Source organism: Gallinula chloropus (assembly GCF_964237585.1).
Source record: "Gallinula chloropus genome assembly, chromosome: 12".
Classification (NCBI taxonomy): Eukaryota; Metazoa; Chordata; class Aves; order Gruiformes; family Rallidae; genus Gallinula; species Gallinula chloropus.
In genome coordinates this window covers 8,328,473-8,351,009 of record NC_140097.1, presented here as the reverse complement: position 1 = coordinate 8,351,009, position 22,537 = coordinate 8,328,473, and the positions used below count along the sequence as shown (strand labels likewise).

The window sequence follows — 22,537 nt, the reverse complement described above, 5'->3', positions numbered from 1 at the left end:
TGCAAGGGAGAACGGGACACCCTAACCCTCAGCAGCACCGCAATGGCACCCGGCGCGGGTTGGCTCTCCCGCGGTCAGTTTGGGCTGCAGAGCCCGCAGGAGTCTGCCCACACTGCCAGCCCTACCCGTGCGGGCAGCGCGGGACAAGCTGAGGGCGCCACCGCCTCACTCCGCCCGCTTCCCTCAGGGGTAACGGTCACTGCGCGAGACCGCCCCGCTGCCGGCCCTCGCGGCCCGCCCGCCAGTGATGATTGGGCTCCGCCTCCTCGCGTTCTTCCAGTCACAATGGCGGAGGCGGATCCCGACCTCATCTGATTCCGCCTACTGTGGTACCACGGGGCCAATCAGCGCCTACGGCTGGGTTCCGCCTTTCCGGCCGTCTCCATCGCAGCGGGGTTAAGGTGAGGGAGTGACGGGGTTTGTGGTGGGTGGTTGTTTTCCTTTTCGAAGCCGGTGGGGCTCAAGGTAAACTAGGTCCGCCTTTTTTTATTTTTTAAATTTCTATTTCCTACCTCATCCCCCTGAAACCCTACAGAATGGGACGGAATCGTCGATCCTCCCTCCCCCCTTTGCCAATGGTAGGGGCTGAGGGCGGTAGCTGCGTGGCCCTCCGCGCGCGCCGCCGGCCGCCGCGTGCGCGCTTCCGCGGCCGCTGCCCTCCCGCCCTGCTCGAGGGTGCCGGCCTGAGGGGACAGCGCGCGGCCCCGCCGCCACCCGAGGGCTGCTGGCGAGACGGGGTGAGCGTGGGGCTGCGGGGGAACGCTGCCCGCAGCGGCCCAGCCCGGCTTGCCTCACGCCCTGGCAGCCGCCCAGGGAAGCCGCGTGTGAAGCGATTGTCCCGCGGCGCTGCGGGCGGAGGATGCTCACGCCGGGCGCCCGGTCATTGCTGCCGCTTGTAAGCCGGGCTCCCCTAAAGAGAAGAGGTGCGTGGGCACAGGTTGCCTGTGCTTTGGCCTCTCCCGCGGCTGGTAAAGGCGTTGCCTCATGAGTAGGGATCTCGCCTGGCCTCGCAAGCGGCGTGGGGTTCCCTGGGGAGGGGCACAGCGGTTCCCCGCCTGAGGAGGGGGGGGGAGCACAGAGAAGATATGCGCCTTACTAAAGGAAGGGGAAGCGTTAGTAACAGGCCAGTTGCACAGAGGCGTTTTCTGGAGCGTGGTGAAGCCTGCCGCCCTAGGCAATGTCCTCCGCTGAAGTAAATAACCTGCTTCAGAGTTACATTTCTAGACACAGAGGTGGCCTTTCCGCACGTTGTCCTAGTTCAGCGGGGTCCTTTAGCTCTCCCAGCTTTCAACATCGCCAGTGTGTGAAAGATTCTTTCATTTGCTCTAATTTTAATGTGACAACACCATAGCCAGCTCTGAGGCAAAAAAAAAGTACTAGGCTGCAAAGCACTCTCAGCCCTCTGAAAACTGCTGCGGGACACTGATTTGCATGCAGTGGGCAGTTGATTTCCTTCATTCCTCAACAGAAACCAGGTGTAAACAATTTGAGCTGTGCACTCCATCATGCACTGTGTTACAGTACTGAACTGATGAGCTCAGGAAAGTTTCACATAAGTTTTCAAGCATTCAAAAATTAAACTAGCCTAGTGGCTTATGTCATTTAGTTCAGTCATCCCTGTACTTAAACACAGATTGAGGTGAATGGGGCGCTGTATCTGTGAGAGGTAGTTATAAATTGTATTTGCAAGTGTAACTTTTGTGTTCAGAGTAACATGACAAGAACTAGAAATCACCGGTGTAAGCAGTAATGCACAAATTATGCAAGCACATAAGTTTGTGTATGTGGTTGTAAGCACCTGAAACTTGAGAAAACTTAATGCTAAATCTGAAACTTGAAAGTCAAACATTAGTTCTCTCATTAGATTGCAGTAAGATTTACTCATTACCATCCGTAGAGTGCATGTATTCAAAGTGTTGTGTAATGATGTGAATATTAAACTTTATAAGCAAGGTTTGTAGAAATAGCTGGTATATGGATTCATAGCATGTAACCTTTTAACGTGAAATTGCTTAATATGAAGAAGTACATGTTTTAATTTCACTTGCTTTTCTTTTATTAGCGTGACAAAACTGGGGCAGACAACTGAAAATGTCATCCTATTTGGCTCAGGAAGTTCACCTTGCTAGAAGACATGAAGAGATGTAAGTATTGTTGCAGTGTTGTTGCCTGTCTCACAGCAGCTTGCATGGGGGTCTTGGGAGACCTCCCTCTCTGCACATGGCCATCCTGTGAACTGAGGAGCTGAGCTCCGCAGAGTGCAGTGGTAGTTCAACTTGGGGTTGGTGTTCCAGGAGGTGGCACTCTTCCTTCATGAACTATTGGAATTAGTGTCCTTGATTGCCGTTAAGGGTATTTAGGTTGATGGGGTTTTTGACTTCCCATGGTGGTATTGGTTTAAGATCGCCATTGTTAACCTCCTGTCACTGTTAAATTCCTATTTGGGAAGGTAATTGGATTCTTTCACTCCACTCCTCAACTACAGAGTTGCTTCTTTGTTGCCCTGTAAACTCAGATTGTGAAGTAAAGACTAATGATTCAGGAAAATCTGCTTTTCTTATGACAACTAATACTTGCCAATGAGCAAGAGTAGCACTGATCAAGTCACCCCAACCCACCCTGTCTTTCCTGCTCTGGGAGATTCAGTGCTTCTGAGCACCTTAGCATATGAGGACTGCTGGTTGTAACATTATAGCTTCATGTAAGCACAGCAGGTGGTGTCTGCCTGTACCTTTTCCCTCCCCCAGCACACCCACCCTGCAGCCGGCTTAATTAGCCCCCTAGTTTTGAGAAAACTGGGTAAGGTAAAAAGGTTATTTTCTAGCTCCTGAGCAAAATGTTCTACCCACTTAACAAAATGTTTTCTTTTGTAGACTGTCTCAGAGATCAGAGCTGCTACAGCAGATGGAGACTTATCTAGGAGACAAAAAGACTAAAAAGACATGGCAAACTCAAGCAGCTGATGCAGCTCATAAAAGGAATGCAGCACTTTTAAATGTAAGTTTCTGCAACTACCAGGAACCGCATTGAAATGTCATGGGTATGGAGCTTGGAGAATAAAAAAAAATGTGGTTGCTCTATAGTTATAATTTGAATTCTCTTATATACAGTCCCCTCTTCTGGAACTTGACCAAAAAGTACTAAAAGACAAGTCCTTATTATCTGATGATATCACTACGTATCTCCCATGCCCTTCTTATATGAGCCTCATGGTGGCAGCTGCTACTACCTTCTTTTTTTTTTTTCTTTTTTTTTTCCAAGTACATGTAGAGATGCAGCACATGCTATTGCATCTTTGCCTAAGGAAACTTAAGAGTCTGACAAGCACCTCTACACTTTGATGTGGGGGTATGTTTGGAAATTGGGGCTAAGCAACCTATAATACTTTTAGTCGAGGGTGGGAAATGTTCTCCCACAATCATAGAATGGTTGTGTGAAGTTGTGGAAGAAGTTCTTGGGTTGCTTTTTGTTTGGGGTTTTTTTTTTAAGAGGCATAGAGTGACTTAAAAAATCTTACTTGCAAATCTCTGGAAGCAGTGTTTTGTGTTTCTGGCTCTTCCTAGTGGTAATACTGTTAATAGGGTTAATAGCTCTTCTACATACCTGTTGTCATATTTAGGTAAGATTTGTGTTTCCTAGGTAAATTTGTTTTAGCAATTAAAAATATCTAGGTTTGGTTTTAGGGACTGGAATGCTAAAACTTCTTTGAAACCCCTAGTTTAGGCATCTGACTTTGAAGGGGTCGTACTTGACCACTGGCATGAGCATACATTTGAAAAATGTTTATTATTCAGGAAACAGCAGAAAACTCTTACCTCTCATGTATTTTCTTTAAATTCTTACTTATTAAGGGTCTGTATTACATGGATGGTGTTTATTGGAACAGTAAGTTTTACTGCAGAAAAATATTAATTTGTGTCACCGAAATTTTGGGGTTTTTTTTTTGTTTCTAAATGCATAACCTGGTTATGACTTAAAATGTTCACATGTCAGGTGGATATTACTCTATTGCAGCTCCTCTTTGCATTTAAATGGAAGTTTTCTGTAGGGAGTGGCAGACAAGGCAGAACAGTTAATCTTAACTGTTCTGTGACAAGGAAGGTGTTTCCACTTGGACTCTGGTAAATGGCACATTGAGGGCTGGGGCACTCAAACCCCTCTGAGTGCGTATGGACAAGTGTGGGAGGCTGGGGAGAGGTGGGTGGTTGGTTTATTTTTCTCCGTAGTTCATACTCCATTAATTTAGTGTTTTCAACCAATTTTAGTCCCGTTTTCCATGTGCTTTTATTATATGTTTTCATTTCATAAATATATTTTAATAATTTATGTTTTACAAATACATTCTTGGTTAATATATGCAGATGAACATCATAAATGCAGGGTATATTTCTGCATGCTGAAAGCTTGTTGTATCAGAAACGTTAACAATAGCTCAGACATATACAGAGTGTAAATATTTTTGCAGTTAAACAGATATTTGCCATCTTCTGTCACATCCTCAAAATTGTTCCTTTCAAGTGTCAAAAATGTTGGTGTTTGTACGGAAAAAAAGCAAAAACATATGTATCAAAACAAATTCTGTTGCAGGATAAAGTAGCATAAATCAGTTTAAATCTATTAATTTTATACTAGATTTAACAGGCATGCACTCCTGCAGATGCTTTCTGATAACAGAAGAAAACAGGAAAAAAAAATCTATGCAGAATAATATATGAGAAGCTTGAAAACAAGACTGATTAATGTGCCAGCTTCAGAATATTGTTCCTGATACCAGGCACTGTACATTTCACAGTTACCATGTGGAGAGTTGTTGATTTGGCCTACTCAAAAATACATGGACATGATGAAGTGTTATTTTTTTATTTGCATTTCTGGTTTTCTGCATGTAAGCAAAATCAGTTGTTTTCAGTATGTGATCCTAGCAAAAAAACATTTTTCTTTCTCTGTGCTAGTTGATATTTATGCACAGGAAAGCATTTCAACATTAATTTATTTTCTAATCAGTAGGAAGCAAGGAACTAAAGACTATTTTTTAATTGAAATTTTAACACTATAAGCACTTGTTCAGCATTTTAACATAATTATCAAAGTGTTTTCCTTGATGTCTTTAGTGGGAGATTGCAGATTAGGGAAATCTGTATCATTTGGTACTTCCACACTGTTGTTGTAAAAAAAGCAGAAATCAGACTTGTATTTATAATTAATTTATGACACTTGTCAGTAATATTTCTTGTGTTTAGAAATATGTATTACTGTGCAACAGCTTCTAACATGAAATAGAAAATAAAGAATATGTTGTATAGTAGTTAGTACTGGGAAAGTAATTTAGACCAAATTTGCTTTTTTTCACGGCCATATAATTCTAGAATTATTTAAATGGATTCTGCCAGACTGATATCAATATAAGTGACAGCTGAATGTGGTCCCCTAAAAGTGATGCATGTGTCATGCGTTCCATTTTACCTCTGGGGTAGGGTCTTGAATTGTTTTTGTTTGAGCCCTTGTGGTTTTAGGGGAAGCACTGTAAGATGCTCTCTTTTTTTCCTGTACTGTGACATATTAGATTTGCTGCTTTTTTCCAAAGCAATTTCCACCACTGATATATTTATTTTTATATTGGTGATGGGGATTTCTTTTTCATACAAGGCTTAACCAGTTGTATAGACACACAAGAAGTGCCATCTAATCTTTCAGTAGTTCCAGTTATTTTCTAAAGCATACTACACCTTCCAGCAAAAATTTCTTTCACTGTCTGTCATTAAATCGGTATTCTGAATGACAATAGACTGCACAACATACAAACTAGAGTGAGCAACAAAAAGACACATCCAATATCTAGGCTATGCCAAAGTGACCTTCTCTACTAAACACAACTGCTGTCTCCTTTCTTGCCTGAAAGACGCTCATTTCCTATCATCATAAACATGCCAATGACTTAGCTGAGTATACAGTGAGGTAATGATCTTGATTGATATTCTTCCTTCCTGTGAAAATTCCTACAGGAATTAGTAAGGAGGAACTAGGAGGAAAATCCTGTGGAAGAATAGAAGTGAGCAGTACTGATTGATCCTTCTTTTCACTATGGTGATAACTTCTCCAGACTTGGTCTGAGCCATGGAAGCTTTGTTCATTTGGTGCCATTTGTGGTGTATCTGTTCTGAGTACATGCAGCAGAGAAATTCCTTGCCTAGGTTAGTTAAGCCTGTGTTGTCCTCTGTTACTTTGACTTACAACTTTAAATAGCTTCAATGTTTGCTTGTATTTCACCCTTGCCTTTATCCCTTGTTACTCTTCTCACCTGAAAACAGGCAGCCACTTGCTGCTTCCAAGGATTTAGATAAATCTGAGGCTTAAGTGTGCTCATTCTCAGACATCCTTTGGCTTTACTGCTAAAGGGAATGCGCTTTACTGTAGAAACAGACGAAGAGTTTTGCTTGCATGTGGTTTGTAATTATGTACAAGAGAATACAGCCATGCTGTAATCACACAGAGTCACAGAATGTCAGGGGTTGGAAGGTACCTTGGAAGATCATCTAGTCCAACTCCCCTGCCAGAGCAGGATCACCTGGAGGTCACAGTGGAACATGTCCAGGCAGGTTTTGAATGTCTCCAGAGAAGGAGACTCTGTAACCTCTCTGAGCAGTCTGTTCCACTTGTGTCTTCCACATATATCAGGAAAAGTTACAGCCTTTCACAATAAAAGAAACCTTGGAATACAGAATAGGAACCAAATCCCTACATGGAATGGATAAGGACACGCACAGCAAACCAGTGGAAGTCTTCAAAGATGAGTGATTCGCCCTAATCTTGTAGTCAGTGTATCACACTGTGGCCTTACGTCCTTTCTAAAGCTTTGCAGAAGCTTGCTGAGTTTTTACCAGGGTTGAGTCACAATGTCCTTCATCTCGAGCAGTGAAAGATTTAGAGCTCAAATACTTTAAAAATATGTAAGACCTCTAGTAGAACAAACTTTTCCCACCTTTTTATAAGATATATCATTCAGTTTCCTTCACTCTGGACAGTTTATTGTGGTTCTTTTTTGGGAAGAAGATTCTACATCACCAATTTTCCCACCTGAGGCCTCTAGAATTAAGCAACACAGTAATTAATCCCTTATCCTCCCCACCAAGTCTAGATGAAAACTTTTAAACCTGTGAGTACTTCTGTGACTAGTCCAGCAATAAAGCCAAAAATCAAATGTAGTATCAATGTTCTGGGCACAGAGTTTCAAGATCAGAATTTACTTCCCAAAAATTGTAAGACGACTGGGAAATACAGGTTTATGGTTAACAGGAATAAGACAAAGATACATGAAAGAATTCATTTCAAAGGTAGAAAGAATAATACTCAAGGTCAGTTTTTATCCAACTAGACTTAGAGGCCTAGTAAAAGGAAATAAAGTAAGATGACCACTGTAAACTGTATGAACTGAGTGCATCTGCATCGCTAAGTTGAACTTCAGCTAACAATAAGGCTGGGTTTTGCCCTCTGTTAATCGTTCTCCACTGAATTTGAGTCACATTTTTCAAACTAAACTTGAGTCGAGCACTGTTTACTTACTGATGAATGCAGGTTGGCTATTATTCAATACGAGTAATCATGTTTGGTCTCTCTTGTGGATATGCTTCTCCAGCATCTCACTCTTTTCAACGGCAGCGGTGGTGAATATTTGGGAAGTCCCTTTGGGGAATTTCCTCTCTCATTTAGTTTTTCTGTTGTACTCTTCACACCCGCTCTCTGCTCCCAACTCTGCCATCTGCTATACTTTCTTTCCCCCTCCACTCTGTTCAGCTTTGGCTTCTTCACACCCCACTCCCACGTCCCTTTCTGTCTCTCTTCATCTGCCCACCACTCAATCTCTTCAATGTTTGGGTATGGAACTAAGCCCACAAGAATGGGTCAGAACTTTAAAGGGGGAGGGTGGTTAGGTTTGGTTTGGGGGTTGGTTTTTTGTTTGGTTTTGGGGTCTATGTGTTTTAATTTGTTTGCTGCTGTTGGTTTTTCAGTTGTTTCTTTTTATAGAAATTTATTTATGCCTTTGTGAATCCAGCACACATCCGCTGGACAAGCAGAAACCCAAATACTGATTATTTTTTTCTGTAAGAAAGCTATGTGAGGTGCATTGTCATCCAAGTTTGTCTGGTGAACAGCTTGCTGCAGCTCTACATTTTTGTGCACATGTTATGCATGCATATTAGCAAGTCATCTTTGTCTTGAGGAGTAAAGATCTTGCACATAATTTGCCTAGTTACTTTACAGTTACAGTAGCTAGAATACATACTTCAGCCTTCATGCAGCACAGAGAAAACCATCCTGTTCCCCCTGCTTTTTGTAAGTTTTAGAGAGCAGAATTTAACTGTAATATACCCTAGCATGCAGAAAGAATAGTGGTATTTTACAGCAACAGCATTATGTGGCCATGCAATTTAATTCTTCTATCGAAAAGGTACACCGAGCATATTTAGAAACTGCAGGAAGTTAGTCTTACAAGTTGGATCTCAGAATGACTGAACAGAAAAATCTGAACTTCAGTGTTACTATTTGAATGCTGGTTAGCTGTAATTAGTTAATTTAATTACATGCCTTTATCTAAGTGTGCATTTTCCTTTTAATTTTCCGAGTGTTTGTTTTTAAAATGTACTTTGCCTGTGTTTTAGGACATAGAAGCAGCAGAAAAAAAGCTGCAAGAAAGAGTGCATTTACTTCCACATCCTGATACTGTTAAGTTAGAAGTAAGTCCTAGAATTCTGTCTTTCATTTGCTGTTTACCAAATATTTTGCTTTTTTTTTCCCCCTGAAGCATGTTCTTAAAGTGAAAATAATTGATTTTAAAATCCAGTGACTGGTATAGCCAAAGGCCTGTGTACTGTGTAGCAAGCTGAACCTAAATTCTGGGGCAAGGTCCCTAGATTCTGGAGCATTCTGGTGGAAATATTTAGCAGCTTTCAGATTTATACGAACTTCTGTTTAAAAAATTAAGTCAAATACAAAAATGAATGTTGTGAATACCAGAAGATCACTGTGTTTATGTCAGAGCTATTTAGTTTGCTTTCTGTGGTCACCTGATTTTCAGTTTGCCACGGATTGTCATCTTTACATTTCAGGGTCAACAGTTTATCAGCATGAACAGAGAAATTTTTACTTCTCAGAGTTATTTTGTGGTTGTGGGGGAGCTTATGAAAAGTACTGCTAAGGTACACTCCGATTTTACTTCCAACCTGTAGTCCTAAAATGCTATTTAAAGATAAAAATTTTGAACAGCAACTTACTCTGAGAACTAATTTTATTGATATCACGTAACAAATTCAGTTTCTTAGTCTCAAGTGTGTTTTATCAGTGTTATGTAGTGATGAATGAACGATGAGGACAGAAGCAGTCCTGGGAACAGCTTTTCCTGGTGCCAACTGAAGCACCTAAATGATGAGGCTGAGGCAGATGACCACTTGTGTTTCTTGCACCAGTGGTTTGCAGGTTCTTCACTGTATGGTGGCTTAGTTTGCATGGGCATAGTAGCACAGAGCATCCCACCTGGATTGCATGCTAGGGCACTGCCAAAGCAGGGGAAAGGTATAGATTTTAGCACTGTCAGCCTGTGAAGAGAGGCTGTACTGTACATTAGTTTCACACCTGCTGGGCAAGTGTTGTAATGCTTAGGCTATTACTTAAATGAGAAGCATCACTTCTTCTGGTTACTGTTCAAAGTTTTTGTCTGACATTACGTTTTGTAAATAGCCTGCTCCTGTCACTGTGACAGGGTGCACACTCAGTATGCCCATTCAGTGATCTTGGTAATTTTTTTCACAGATTTTAGGCAAAAGGGTACACTTTTTCCTATATACATGTACATCTTGGTATTTGCTAAGAAAAATCTCAGGCTACTAATATTGAACCTATTTTGATGCATTCAGAAGTAGTTTTAGACTCATGGAGGACTTCCAAGGCACCTCTAGACTTGGATTAATTTTGGACTGCTTCACCCTCTGGCCTGTGTTAGGCGTTAAGCTGCTTGCAGCACGTAGAGTGAAGTCCGCTCGAATTGGAGAACGCAGAGCAATTGCTTATGGCTGCAGAGATGTCTACACTGTGCAGCAGCAGCAGTTGGATTTTAGAGAGAGCAGAGCTACTATTTGAAGGAGAAGATCCTATTTCAGCCTTTTTTATACTTCGAGAGAAGAGTGCTATAAATAGTGGGAAAAAGAAAACTTTCTTTCATGGTGCAAAATTCTTGTGCGTGCTTTGTTCCAAAACACTTCTGAGCATATTTCACTCAGCCATATATGTGTCTGTATTAATATACTTTGAAAGTTATGGCTATAATGGATCCCCAGCTTGCTAAGTCGGAGTAGTTTTGTGTGACAGCACATATGCTTGTCAAAAAAGATTCTTGAGTAAATCTGTTGAAGAAAATATTTTTGTAAATCTGCAAGAGCCATAGTTATATCTGAGTTGTAAGGATCAAAATGATTAGCCAGGAATTTAATACTCTGCAAGGAGATGTTCAGTTGTGTGGTACGCTTCTTCTACATTATATACTTAAACAAGTAAAGGAAAAAACGGCTCAATGCGTATGTGCTATAAATATTGTCTACTACAAAATTACTTTTCTGAATGGACTTTTATATTTAAAAATACATGGGTGGAGGGATTAAAGTCTTGGCTCAATATCACAGTATTGTGTGGACAAAAATTATACATGGCACTTAAAATTTTAGGATTTTGAATGGTATGTCCATGTAAAAGAGAAGTTAAATTTATTACTCAGAGGCACAGGGTAATGCAGAGAAGCGATTAGGTAATCCACAGTGGTTTCTCTAGACCATGGGATAGTCCTGGATAGAAGTACTGGAGCCAATTACTTTGGATTTATCATGTCTAAAATTTTACTCAAACATTACTGCAAACTTTTCTAGGATAACCAATTTGCATAGCACTTTTCATAACATTAAACAATTTTGCTTCCACTTCAAAATTAAATTCTGCTAACATATGTACTTAAATATAAAAGCTTCTTTTGGAATAGCTGATTATCATGGAAAATAGTTTATTAAAGGTACAATGAGGATCTAAACTAATCGTTGCTTACCACAAGAGGGCATGTTCAGTCACTTCACAATCATGCTGCAGAAGGAAATCTTTCCAGGCTAGTACTTTGTATTGTACAAGAGATTTGAAATTTCATGTGTAAATGTGTTTTCTTTTCTGAATTGTTTCACTCATAAGGCAATATTTAATAATGCATTGCATATCTGTATTGTTTTTAAGTGGGCTAACACAGAGTTGGAGATTAAGTTTGTGTTTTTTTTCTTATATCTTTCTCAGACTCTCTATTGGGAATCAATAAAAGAATCTCTTCCTAAGTGGGAACCGTTTCTTTTAGGAAGAGCAGAAGTTCCTATTGGTTTTAAGAAAACGAAAACTACAAAAAAGAATATAAGCTACCCAGAAGAAGATTCACAAAAATAAACACTCTAGTTGAATTTTGTGTTGTTATTTATGACTTAGATAAAATAATCCAGACCAGGCAACAGAACATTATGCCATTAAATTGTAATATAAATAATTTAAATTAAAATTAACTATTTTGGATAATTTGCTTCCATTATTGCATTGTGTATGATTCTTTATTTTTATTCTGTAGTAGAGAAATAATCCTTGAAGGGCCTTTTAGGATAAAAAGTGAGAAACACTGGTGTATAGACACCCATCAAGGCAATTGCTTTTTCAGTATCAGAAGAGTTTTGGGTTATTTTTAATCCTCTGCTTCTACATATAAGTGCGATAAGTGAAGACAAATTTGTGCATTATCTTTCTTCACTGCAGTCGCCTGTGTGATATGTCTCTGTGTGGATGAGGGAGAAGAGGCAGTTGCTGTTAACAGGAAAGGCAGGCTGTTTGCATCAGACAGAGGAGTCTTCGTTTAGCATCAGGAATCTGTGTAAAAACATTCCTGAGAGTAGGGCTGGAAAGAACACCTTGAATTTCTGCATCTTGCTTTCCCTGATTTTTGTCATTGCCACTTTCATTGCTTCTGCACCTCACTCCAGTAACCACTGGTGCTTTTCCCAACCTTGTGCTGCCTACTTTGCATTTCCTGTCTAAGGGCAAGAAAGCCTAAACAAATCTCCAGGGGTTTCTGCTACTTCTAGGCTGCTCTTAATGCTGTTTTCTTTACATTGATGTGATCTAAAAGTGAGAACTTTTGCTTAGGCGTGGAAAGTTCAAGGAAGGAAACTGAAAGGTAGCTGGCAGTGACTGTCCAAGAACCAAGCATGTATTGAAATTTAGGAGATAATATTTTCATTTTCAGCCATTGAACAGCTCCTTTGCTTCCATCTACAGAGGGGCAGCATCAGTGAGCCTTTACTGTACAGTGGGCTAACTCGGGATGAAAATTTCACTCTTCTAGTGCAGTGCTTTTTAAAGTATCAGTTAAGTGGAAGACCCACTCAGGTGTGTGACTTGGCCTGCAGCAATTTCATCTTTCCTAAGCCAAGAAGCCTAGAAAAAAAATTATTTTTTTAATTATTAAGAACCTCGACTTGAGTCAGTTCTGATACTCACCAGCATACTTCCACGTCTAACCTGGAAGTAGGAGGGGAAAAAATTTATCTTAGAGGATATGAAAATATTAACTATTACAAATTTTGCTTGGCTATGATGAATTTACCTATGCATTGCCATGCTGTATAGAGATAGATATTTTATTAATAGTAGGTATGTTTTAATGAGTTCTGTTGACACTGACATTTCTTATAAATGTCCTGATTGCTTTGGATCTGTGCACTATAAGCTTGCGTTCATTTAAAACTCATGTTAATTAAACATAGTTCAGATATTCACTGATTAAGGAGTTTATGGTCCCATCAGAACTAGAGAAGTAACTTCTAGCTAGCTAATGAGAGGAAGTCTTGGTAGTCTTTAAAGATCAACATCTGTAGGCACTGTTCTCCGTGAAACTAGGCACAATTTTGTCTGAATTTAAATTAGCTGAGGAATCACTGACACAATAAAATCAAAACTTCATCTGCAATATAAAATGGTATATTTTCAACAGGAATATTAAGAGTTCATTTAAAACTTTTTCTATTGAAGTGTCCATTAAACTGATAAGTTTTTACAGAAACTGCCATCTTAGAAATATCCTGTTGAGTGGGTGTTGGTGTTTGTAACAATAACGTTGTTTTCATAATATGTGATGGCAGATTAGCACGCTTCTCTGCAGTGTTGTTAACAGTTGTAATTAAGGAATAAACAGTAAAGGGTGTCAGTCCGATGACAATTTCATCTATAGTGTCACAATACAAAATGTCACAAAATATTAGAACTGTTATATAACTACAAAAATATCAAATTAGGCTTTCATGTTACAAGCAGAGAGCTTAAAAAAAAACCTGGCATAGAGACCATTGCAATTTTATACCTACTCAGTGTTCTGTCACAAAGACAACTTGGTAATATTTTCTTCTGTAAGATCACAATGTGGTTCTCAATCTGATTTAGCGGGAATGTGGATGGATCTTAGAATTATGGAGCTCACGTTTAAAAAGCAAATAATTGGAATCAGTTGAGCAGACAAGGAGGGAAAAGCTATTACACGACGCTCAAAATGAAGGGATGGGTAAGCAGGTATCTGCTAACAATGACTAGGATTTAGCCTGTTCTCCAAAGGGAAATCATTTAAACGAAAATCTGGGCCCCTAAATAGTTTGTACATGTGAATAATCTGGGTCTTTATCTTTTTGGATTCCACTTAAACACTGAGACACAATGCTGATGCTCACTACCTCCTCCCTCCTATTGATTTCCCACGGAAGGTAGGCTAAGTGTGTGGACTGTGAGGGCATGGCAGCTGGATGGGTGAGGATTTGGGAGCATGCTGTGAAAGGCACCTGCAAGCAGTGTTACTGTACTTTGGTGCTACAGTTAGCTGCTCAAATACTGTGTTTCTGATTATTTTGTTGTTATTGGGCAAAGAGACTGAGATTAAAATTAAATTATCTTATTTTTGAAGAAGGATATTTTTCACTTTTTTTTTTTTTTTTTACTGCAGCATAACTTTAGAAGCAACAGGACACCTAGTGTGTGGAAAATTATCTAGGAACATGTCCAGAAAAGGGGAAAAAAAAAATCAAGATTAACATTTAAAGCAGGAATGCGTATAGGTGACTGCTCTCAGAGACAAGAGCCTTCATGTTGGCCTGTGGTCTGATATAAATAAATGTAATTGTGTATGACTGTGAAACAGCACAGCAGTAGGGGCAGGGAGGCACACAGCAGGGCTATTAAGGTACAGGAGCGAGTGTTTCCTGATTTGGCACAGACCTAGGGGCAAGAAGTGGCAGGGAACATAATTACATGGTGTCTCCTGTTAGATTTCTTGAGTGCGTAGTTTTTACTGTGACTGAGCTAGCTTGCCACTTGCCTTTCTGTAGGTACAAATTAGAGAAGCAAATGTTGGACAAACTTGGGGTTTGGGGTTTTTTTTTAATCTCCAAAAGTGATTAATACCAATAAGGTTTAACATTGGCTTTAAATGAGAACTTGAGTTGCTATTCTTTGCCAAGTCAAAGCTGTTACTTCAAACATTGATTCTACATAGTTACCCCCATCTCATCCCAAGCTTATACATATCTATAGATATATATCATACATATCTCATGTAATTTCCTATCCATCTTGGGTATTTTTTTCAGAACTTAACCTGCTACTCTGCATCCTAGACTTGCTGCTTGCCCTTTTGTGCTAAAATAGACGGAGACATAAGCTGAGATGGTCTTAAGAGCCTGTTGCTTCTTGTGCTTTTCTGGTGGGTGAGGAAAAGCAATTGAGAGAACAGTAAAGAAAGCCAAAGCTTTTACCTGTTTGTAAGTTAATCTTTGGGTATTTTGCAAGAAGAAATAATTCTCCTTTTTCAGATTTGCGCACAGATGAGTAACCACAGTACTAACCCAGGAGCACAGCCTGTTCACCCATCTTGTCACCTCTACCATCACATTCCCAAGCTTTTTACTTTCTCAGTTATTCTGGCTGTGGGGGCAGTAGCAGAAGGCATGTTAGTTTTCCCTAGGATAAGAAATCTCTTACTCTGCAGAATCTTCCTCAAGCCTATTAAGTTAATTTGAGAATACATACAAAATAATAAGAGGGTTTAGACATGTGATATTTGACACTTACTATGGTGTCCTCTTGGTTGTATTTATTCAGGGTCATGTTTTCATAGAAGTTTGGAGCGAGATTTTAAGCTGAGTTTGTAGTTCTTCATTTCTGTCTTTTTCATTCCCATGGAGCAGGTCAGGGATGTAGATGCTCAGTTTGAGCTTGTTGGTACTGAAAAACAGGAAAACCAAATTTGAAATGGAATGTACTTTTAGAGGTTACATCTGAAAGAAAACATTATTTATTCCATAATGGTAATTTTCATAATATTTTAATAGTTGTGTTCAGATACAACTTGACCTTAAATATCACCCCAAATGCAAGCTGTTTTAACATATTTGTAATGCTAAACTCTTCATTACTGTAATACTCTGCTTGCTCAAGGATTATAATCCATGGATAGAATGTGTTACAGCTGAAATAAAGATTTGATCCTGCAGTCACTGCCTCTTGGTTTTCAGAGTTACATTGCACGTACGAGTTGGATGTAAATTGGTGCCTGTAGCTGAGTGTGGGAACAGTGAGAGCTTGCCAGTGATAAATACTTTGCATAGGTAGAGTGTTTTCATCTCTTTTCCTCTGACACTGATCTGAAATATTAATCGCTGAGTGAAGATTATAATCATTAGTCCCAGATCAATTATTTGCACTCTTCCTAACTGTCAGATAAATCGCTTCAGATATGTGCTTATTAGCGAGATATGGATAGAGATACTCAAACCCTTGCAAAAGAAACAGGTGGGAAAAAGCCCGGTTCTCTAGTGCATCCTCCTGCTGTGTGGAGCTCTTTGTCTTTGCCGTAAATAGCGTGATTTGATTTGGGAATTTGCTACTCCTTTTAAACGCGGCTGAAACAGCTCTAAATTGTACCCTCTGTGTACGTAAGTCTTCCAGTTGTACCTTTTCCATTTGAGTTACTTTGCATACCTTTTTTTTTTAAAACGCGTACAGATAGGAAGTATGCTCACTTCTTCCCCTAAGTTTTGTCACTAGAGAGGATGATCTTAAAAATAAATGTGTGGTGTTCTTTCTCCTTACTCTCAGTCGTATCACCTACCAGAAAGCCCTAATAGGCAACAAAATAGTGTGAGACGGTATTTACATCACACTTTTGAAACAGATTCAAGCAGAGCCAGCTGCCGTAAGATTATTTTACAAATATATTGCAAATTAATAAAAGGAAAACTTTGCCGTCCTATAAGTAAATTACAGTCTCCTTGACTAATTACGTAGCTTGAAGCCGCAGTAAATTAGTACCTGCCTCGCACCCGTGTTGGGAAACGTCATGTTGGTTTCCAGGCTCGCATTTTCTTTACCCATTTAGTTTGTATGTGTTCCCAATAGCTTAATTCACGGTGCTCTAACTGTTGCTCAATAAAAGCTTCCGGAGGATAATTTGCTTAAGTGAACCACATGCCTGCAGCTTTGTTAAGCGCGATCTAAGCTGAGCGCGGTCCCCGCAGCTGGCCGCGGCTGCGCTCGCCTCCGCTCCGGGGCTTGGCGGAGCCTGCCCGAGGGGTAGGATTGCTCCAAGCCCAGGAGAGCCCGAGCCAAGCGGCGCTTTGGAAAGGGAATTTGGGGAGGGGAGGGTGTGAATTAAAAAAAAAAAAATGAGATGGCTCTGGGCGTGGGGAAGGTCTGAGTGGGAGGACAGGCGGCGGCGATCGGTCGTTTCGGGGGTGCTGGGGCCGTGTGCGGTCAGGAGCGCTGCGCTGAGAAGGGGAACGAGGAGCAGCACGTCGTGTGCGCGTCCTCTCGCTTCACGGCGCCGACACTCCCAGGGCAGCTCAGGGCAGCGGGTTTGATTCCTTGGAAACGTTCGTAATAATAACCGTAACGGTGGCAAGCGTCTCCGTAATTCCAGAGGGGAAAGGTTTGTGTATGTGTACGAAACCGTCGCGTTCCCCCGTCACCGTGTGGACGGGGTGTAGGGCGAGCTTAAACAAAACTGCGGCCGCTTTACGGCGTTTCTCGGACGCTTCTTTCTGTGAAGTTTCGGGTACGCTTGGCTTTTTCCTCAATAATCAGCTTGCTTTTGCTGGATTCATTCAGTGATGCGATAATCCGATGTTGGTAATATCTCAATTCATTAACATAATGAATCAGAAGGAAGAGGCTGATTATAAATCAGAAAGCCTCTATTTATGTGAAATATCTTGGCAACTGGCAGCGGTGAGGAAGCGGTAGAAGGAGTAGCAGACACTTAGCGGGACTTGGGGAGCGGGATTGCAGGAGGTCTCAGGTGCTCCTGGGCTAAATCGCCTGCGCCCTTCAAAGGACAATCGCGCCTATTGCAGCAAGCCAGCGGGCTCGATTTGGGGAATATTTGGCTCGCATGGCCTCAGTCTTCCAAGTGGTTCAAAACGCCCAACCCCGTTGTGTTTGGGCGAGGGTTTTGCTCCCGGCCGCCGCTGGCGGAGCAGCGCGGTGGGCTGGGGCTACTCCACGCGCAAACACACACACACCCCTCATTTGCTTGTATCGCCCGCGGGATGGAGCCGCCCGGAGGGGGCCGGGGGTGCTCTGAAAGGCTCGGCAAGGAGCCGGGACAGGTGAAGCCGCGGTGCTACCCATCGGTTGAAGTACTTCTGTCTCCAGGCCAGGTCACTCTCAAGTTACTCATCGTCAAACGCAGTAGACGGCAAAGATTCAAACGTTTGTAGGAACAGTCACGTTTTTGTGGTGTTTGGGGTTTATAAACTCTTCCTGCACACTCTGTTTGATAGCATTTTGTCCCCCTCCCCACTCGGACAAGGCGGCTTTTCCGTAACTAAACACGTTCTTACGAAGTCACTTTAAAGCAGATTTTTAATGATTTTAAGAACACCGGTGACTTTCAGCATCCGCGCTGGCTGTTAATCGTCCCCAATGGTGGGAGGGAGCGGAGGGGAGCCGCAGTTTTTAGTGGCCCGGCCCGGGGCTCCCTGAGGGCCACAACACCTGACAGAGAAAGGCAACCTCCCCCAAAAGGGAGAGCGCGGGTCCAAATACCACCCCCCTCCTTTTTTTCTTTCTTTTTTTTTTGTAATTGAAGGCACGTGTTGGACTCACTTTTCCGTGATTAATCAATTAAGCAATTGCAAAAGATAAGTACAAATAATGCAGGCTTGGTAGTAGTCAGAGGGGACCAGGAGTGGGGTTGGGATCGTCTGGACAGTCAGGGAGGATCGTAGGAGGGAGCTGGTAAGAGGTTTTTTTCCCCCCAGTTTTCGTGTGTCTCTACCGGTGTCGTTATACGGCGATGGTGCCGTACAGCACAGCGCTGTGCCTGCAACACCGGGGCTGCCCTGGAGAGCCGCAGGGCTGGTGGCTCCGGAGAAGGTGGGGAAGGGTTTTAGGAAGATGAATGGTTTGGGGCAAAGCTGGCCATGGTGTGAGACGTGCCTGCAGAAGCCCTCAGGAGAGTAAGGGTGTGGGGTGACCATGTCACCAAGCAGCACCTCCAACCCCCCCCCCCCCCATCCCGAGGAACGGGGACCTGTTCCCACAGCCGTGGCATGCTGCTTGCCCCTTCTGCCTGTACAGCCCCGGGGCCTACCTGCCCCTTCACTGTCCCGTCCGTGTGCAGCTATTCCTGGGGTCAAACGCTGCCGGAGAGCCGGTAGCCCACGCCGTGGGCGCTGTTGGTGGTGGCCGAAGGGCGATGACCGCGTCGGGACCCACTGTGCCGCCTTCGCTTCGACTGCGGGGGCAGCTGCCTCTGGCCCCTTCCTCTCTCCGCAGAGCTCAGGTGCAGGTGGCAGCGCCGCCCCGGCTCTCTGGGGGGTTTCCGGGGTCCAAATCTGAAGGAGTAGAGGGGGGCCTGTAGAGAGAGGTGGGGAAGGAAAGAGGCGTTAGGGAGGGGGCACGGGTGACGCCGTCGGGGGCTGGGGAAGGGCCAACAGTGGCTGGACAGTAAAAAGGGCGAGAGCCCGAAGGACAGAACTGTCCCGATCCTGCGAGGTGTGTGTGGAGACCCTCATGGGCAACACGTGTGGGCAGGCTGGCATGCTCGAGGCCCGGCAGGCTCGCTTAAAAATAATGGAAAGACTTCTGTAAAGCGGGAGAAGGACAGATCCTACGGACACCTGGGCGTCTGCGGGGTCCCGGCGGGTTGGGAAAGGCATGTGTCAATTTAGCCGTAGTGTTGACTTAAGCGAAAGTGCTAAGCCATTCCTAAACCTAAGTCAATACAGACTTAAGCCAAAATTGTTATTAACGAGCTCTAATCTGATTTAAGAGCCTCCGAGCGAGCCGTGTCTACACGAGCAGAGAGGAGGCGCGCTGCCTTGCGTTGCGCTCCGCGGTGCCCGGGGGGTCCCGCAGCCCGGGTCGGTACAGGTGGGCAAGGGAGGAGCGAGGCGGGTTTCGAGGTGACGCTGCCTTCTGGGGAGAGCCAGAGACCTGTGATTTGGGCTGGCCGGTGATCTACCTCTGCGGGATAACCTCTTAAAACGGTACGCGGCTCGGCTGGCGTGGGGTCCCCTTTCCTGGGGGGCAGTGTGGGGTGAAGCCAGCCTGTGCAAACGCCTCCGGGCTGGGGGGCGGCTGCGGCGGGGCGCCGGTTCCCCGGCCGCGGTCCGGCAACCCCGCTCGCTCGGAAGAGGGACATGCCAGTGCACTGATTTTATTTTTTTTCCCCGTCCCAATGGGGCAGTTGAGCCCTCCTCTCCACCCCCCAGTGGGGGCCTTTCTTTTCTTCCCCACCAGCTTTGAGCAGCCCTGTTTCAGATTGGCCTTTTTATGTTTGATATAAAGAATAGTTGTTGGCCAATTCCATCTTTTCATCGCTGCTCTCCAGGCCCGGGTCCAAGCGGCTTGTCAGATGCTCATTAACTCCCCCTTTGGCTCTTTCCAGTGTGTCTCCTAAGCTCATTGTGCCAAGAACTAGCGCTTCTTTCTCTTTACACGGCTCCCTTTCTCTGCTCCATCAGGGAGACAAATTACTTTCCAAAAGGGATCGCCAGGGATGGTTTAATGAGAATTTCTCTAGGGCTGGCCGTGGAAATCAATGTAGTTAACATTCGGTGCACTTAATTGGACTTTTCTCTTCTGCCTCCTTCAAAAAAACTCTGAAGCTATCCTGTTAATCTCTCATTTGTAATCAATTGTGTTGACTAAACAAAAGTCTAGGTCGTCCTTTCTTCCTGTCCCAGACAATCCTTTGTTGCCTCTAAATGCCTCATTCTTGAGTGCTCCTGGTCGTGTAGATGGGTCCGATTGTTGACAGTTCATTATTGCGCTTTTGTCCATTTAATCTCCCTCGCTGTGTTTTGCATGTGCATGCCTTAATGAGCTCCGTTGGCAATTAACATGTTTCTAGCAGCAAACTGGTTGCTCAGACGTTTGGAGAGCGGAGTGCAGGGAAAAGGGCAACGCAGCTGCCTTTAGGTTGTTCGCTTCCCGGTGCCTGGCGGGACGCACCTGGGTGCCGCCTGGTCCCGGGGAGGCGGCGGGCCGGGCCGGGCGGGCCGAGGGGGGAAGCCCGGCGGCGCTGGCACGTCCCTCTCTGCGCGGAGGCACCTCTAACCCTCCCCCCGAGGCACCGGCACCGCTCAATCTGTTGTGTGCGCGGCTGCGGCGCCGGGAGAGAGGTTTTTGTGCGGGTTTTGTGTTATTATTGAGGCTTGCTGGCAAGAGTGCCGAAGTGTGAGCAGTCGTGGACAGCAGAAACATCTTGTGAGGGAGAAGATAATTGGAGTCTCTGGCGTGTGTGTGTCTGACAGAGCCGCCCCTCCCCCGCGATCTGCGGCTTGTGTGTGCCGGGATCCGGGTGAGATCCCGGGGGGGGATGTGGGGTGTGTGTGCGCCGGGGCCGGCCGGCGGCGAGCGCGCTGCGGTGGCCCCTTCCCAGTGCGTCCGAGGTCGGGGGGAAGCCGGGGCGACTGCCGGCCCGGGGCGGGCTGCCCGCCGCCTCCCAGGAGGGGCGAGGTGACCGACCCACCCAGCAGCAGCGGGCGCGGCCCGTCAGGGTGCCCCGAGGATGCCCTTAGCCGTGACGAGGATGCCGCTCCCCCTCTCACAGACGGCTCTGTAAACAACGTCGCTTTTTCTAAAAATGCGAAAAGAACGCGCTTCCTTAATTTTCTTCCCGGGAGCAGGTTTCGCACTGCTCTCGCCCATCAGGAGGGCTGGGGAAGCAGCCTGCGCGCTGTCTGTGGGGCCCACAGCCGCGCCTGGCTCCCGCTTTCGGCGCTCGGCTGGCAGCCCAGACCTTTTCCCAGCACCCGAGGTGCGGAGGAACCGTCGCTCCCCGAGGTGCGGAGGAACAGCCGCTCCCTGGGTTGCGCACGCCCCGCCACGCCGCTCGCCTCCGCGCCCCGCTCTCCTTCTCCGGGACCTCGTCTTGCGTGGCCTCCCCCTCGCACGCTGTCCTCACCGAGTAGGGGAGTCCCTTCCCGCAGCCCCCGGCCCGTGGGCTGTCCCGCCCCGTCTATCGCGGCGGCGGGAGAGCCGGGCTCGGTTGGCGGTTTTCAACCGCGACCCGCCTGCGAGGGTTTGAGCTACAGCCCCTTCGCTTAGGGAACGGCCGTGTCCCCGTCCCCCTTACAAGGTTTTCCAGAGCGGTGACTTACGGCGACTGTGATTGTTTGGGGGTGGGGTGGTGGTGTTTAATTCCCTTTTAACCTGGAACTGTCCCCAAATCTTTTAACATTTAAATTCCGCCACGATCTTGACTGCCAGGATCACCGGCCGTCCTTTCCCGCTCCTCACCCGACCTAAACCAACAAAACGATACTTTTGGCATGTAAAAATCCACACCCCGAGAAACTCTGAAATCACCCCCGTCGCTCCGACGGGAGCACGGCGGCCCGGCATCCCCCCGGCCCCAGCCCGCTCCTCGGGGAGCACGGAGCATCTCAGCCGAATAATGAATCCAGAAAGCCGGAGCGAGGGGTCGCTTTCCGTTCTTGCGCTCGGCGGTGAGCTGTGCTCGTCCTCGCCTGCCCCCATTTAACCACTCAATTAAGCGGAGAAAGGTGAACTCCCCATTACGGCGTCCCCAGGCATTTTGGTGCCTCGCTCGCTCCCCTCTTCATTGGCAAGCCCGGCCCGAGCAGCACGCACACGCACGGCCGGCACAAGCTCCCTTCTCCGCTAGAATAATATTGTTCCTAACGACGTGGCCGGAATAGACACTTGCATATTAAAAGTGAGGGAGGGGGGGAGATGAAAAGGGAATATTTAGTGTAATCCAAGTGCTTGATTATCCATATTCTGATCAAAAAGAGTTTCTGAGGCCTGCTGGGAGTGATTAGATTAATGTAATGCGGTTTGAAGGGTCTGTGTTTTCTCTCTTAATTTGGGTCATTACTCGGAAAGCAAGCGTGAGATCATTTCATCTGCATGCAGGAAAAGATAGTCATTCAGGAGCGGCTTAAACACGCCGTAATGAACCGAC

At 44.8% G+C, this 22,537-nt stretch overlaps 1 protein-coding gene across 2 annotated transcripts; it reads left to right on the top strand.

The window, feature by feature from the left end:
- The first annotated feature begins 386 nt into the window (after nucleotides 1–386).
- CEP15 (centrosomal protein 15) lies at nucleotides 387–11,596 on the top strand. Of its 2 annotated transcripts, none has more exons than XM_084269754.1 (5): nucleotides 387–401; nucleotides 2,063–2,144; nucleotides 2,874–2,997; nucleotides 8,658–8,732; nucleotides 11,320–11,596. In XM_084269754.1, the coding sequence occupies exons 2-5, from the start codon at nucleotides 2,092–2,094 to the stop codon at nucleotides 11,461–11,463; spliced, it is 396 nt and encodes a 131-aa protein (XP_084125880.1). In that variant the 5' UTR covers nucleotides 387–401; nucleotides 2,063–2,091; the 3' UTR covers nucleotides 11,464–11,596. The 2 variants fall into 2 exon arrangements, with proteins under 2 accessions (XP_084125880.1, XP_084125879.1); XM_084269753.1 differs by lacking the exon at nucleotides 387–401 and adding an exon at nucleotides 688–923.
- The last annotated feature ends 10,941 nt before the right edge of the window (nucleotides 11,597–22,537 follow it).

What these genes read in the sequence shown, in the direction of transcription:
- CEP15 (XM_084269754.1), top strand. Translation starts at nt 2,092, where the DNA reads ATGTCATCCTATTTGGCTCAGGAAGTTCACCTTGCTAGAAGACATGAA. An exon ending in GCTAGAAGACATGAAGAGAT is followed by an intron (nt 2,145 to 2,873) that starts GTAAGTATTGTT and finishes TTTCTTTTGTAG; the next exon opens with ACTGTCTCAGAGATCAGAGC. An exon ending in GGAATGCAGCACTTTTAAAT is followed by an intron (nt 2,998 to 8,657) that starts GTAAGTTTCTGC and finishes CCTGTGTTTTAG; the next exon opens with GACATAGAAGCAGCAGAAAA.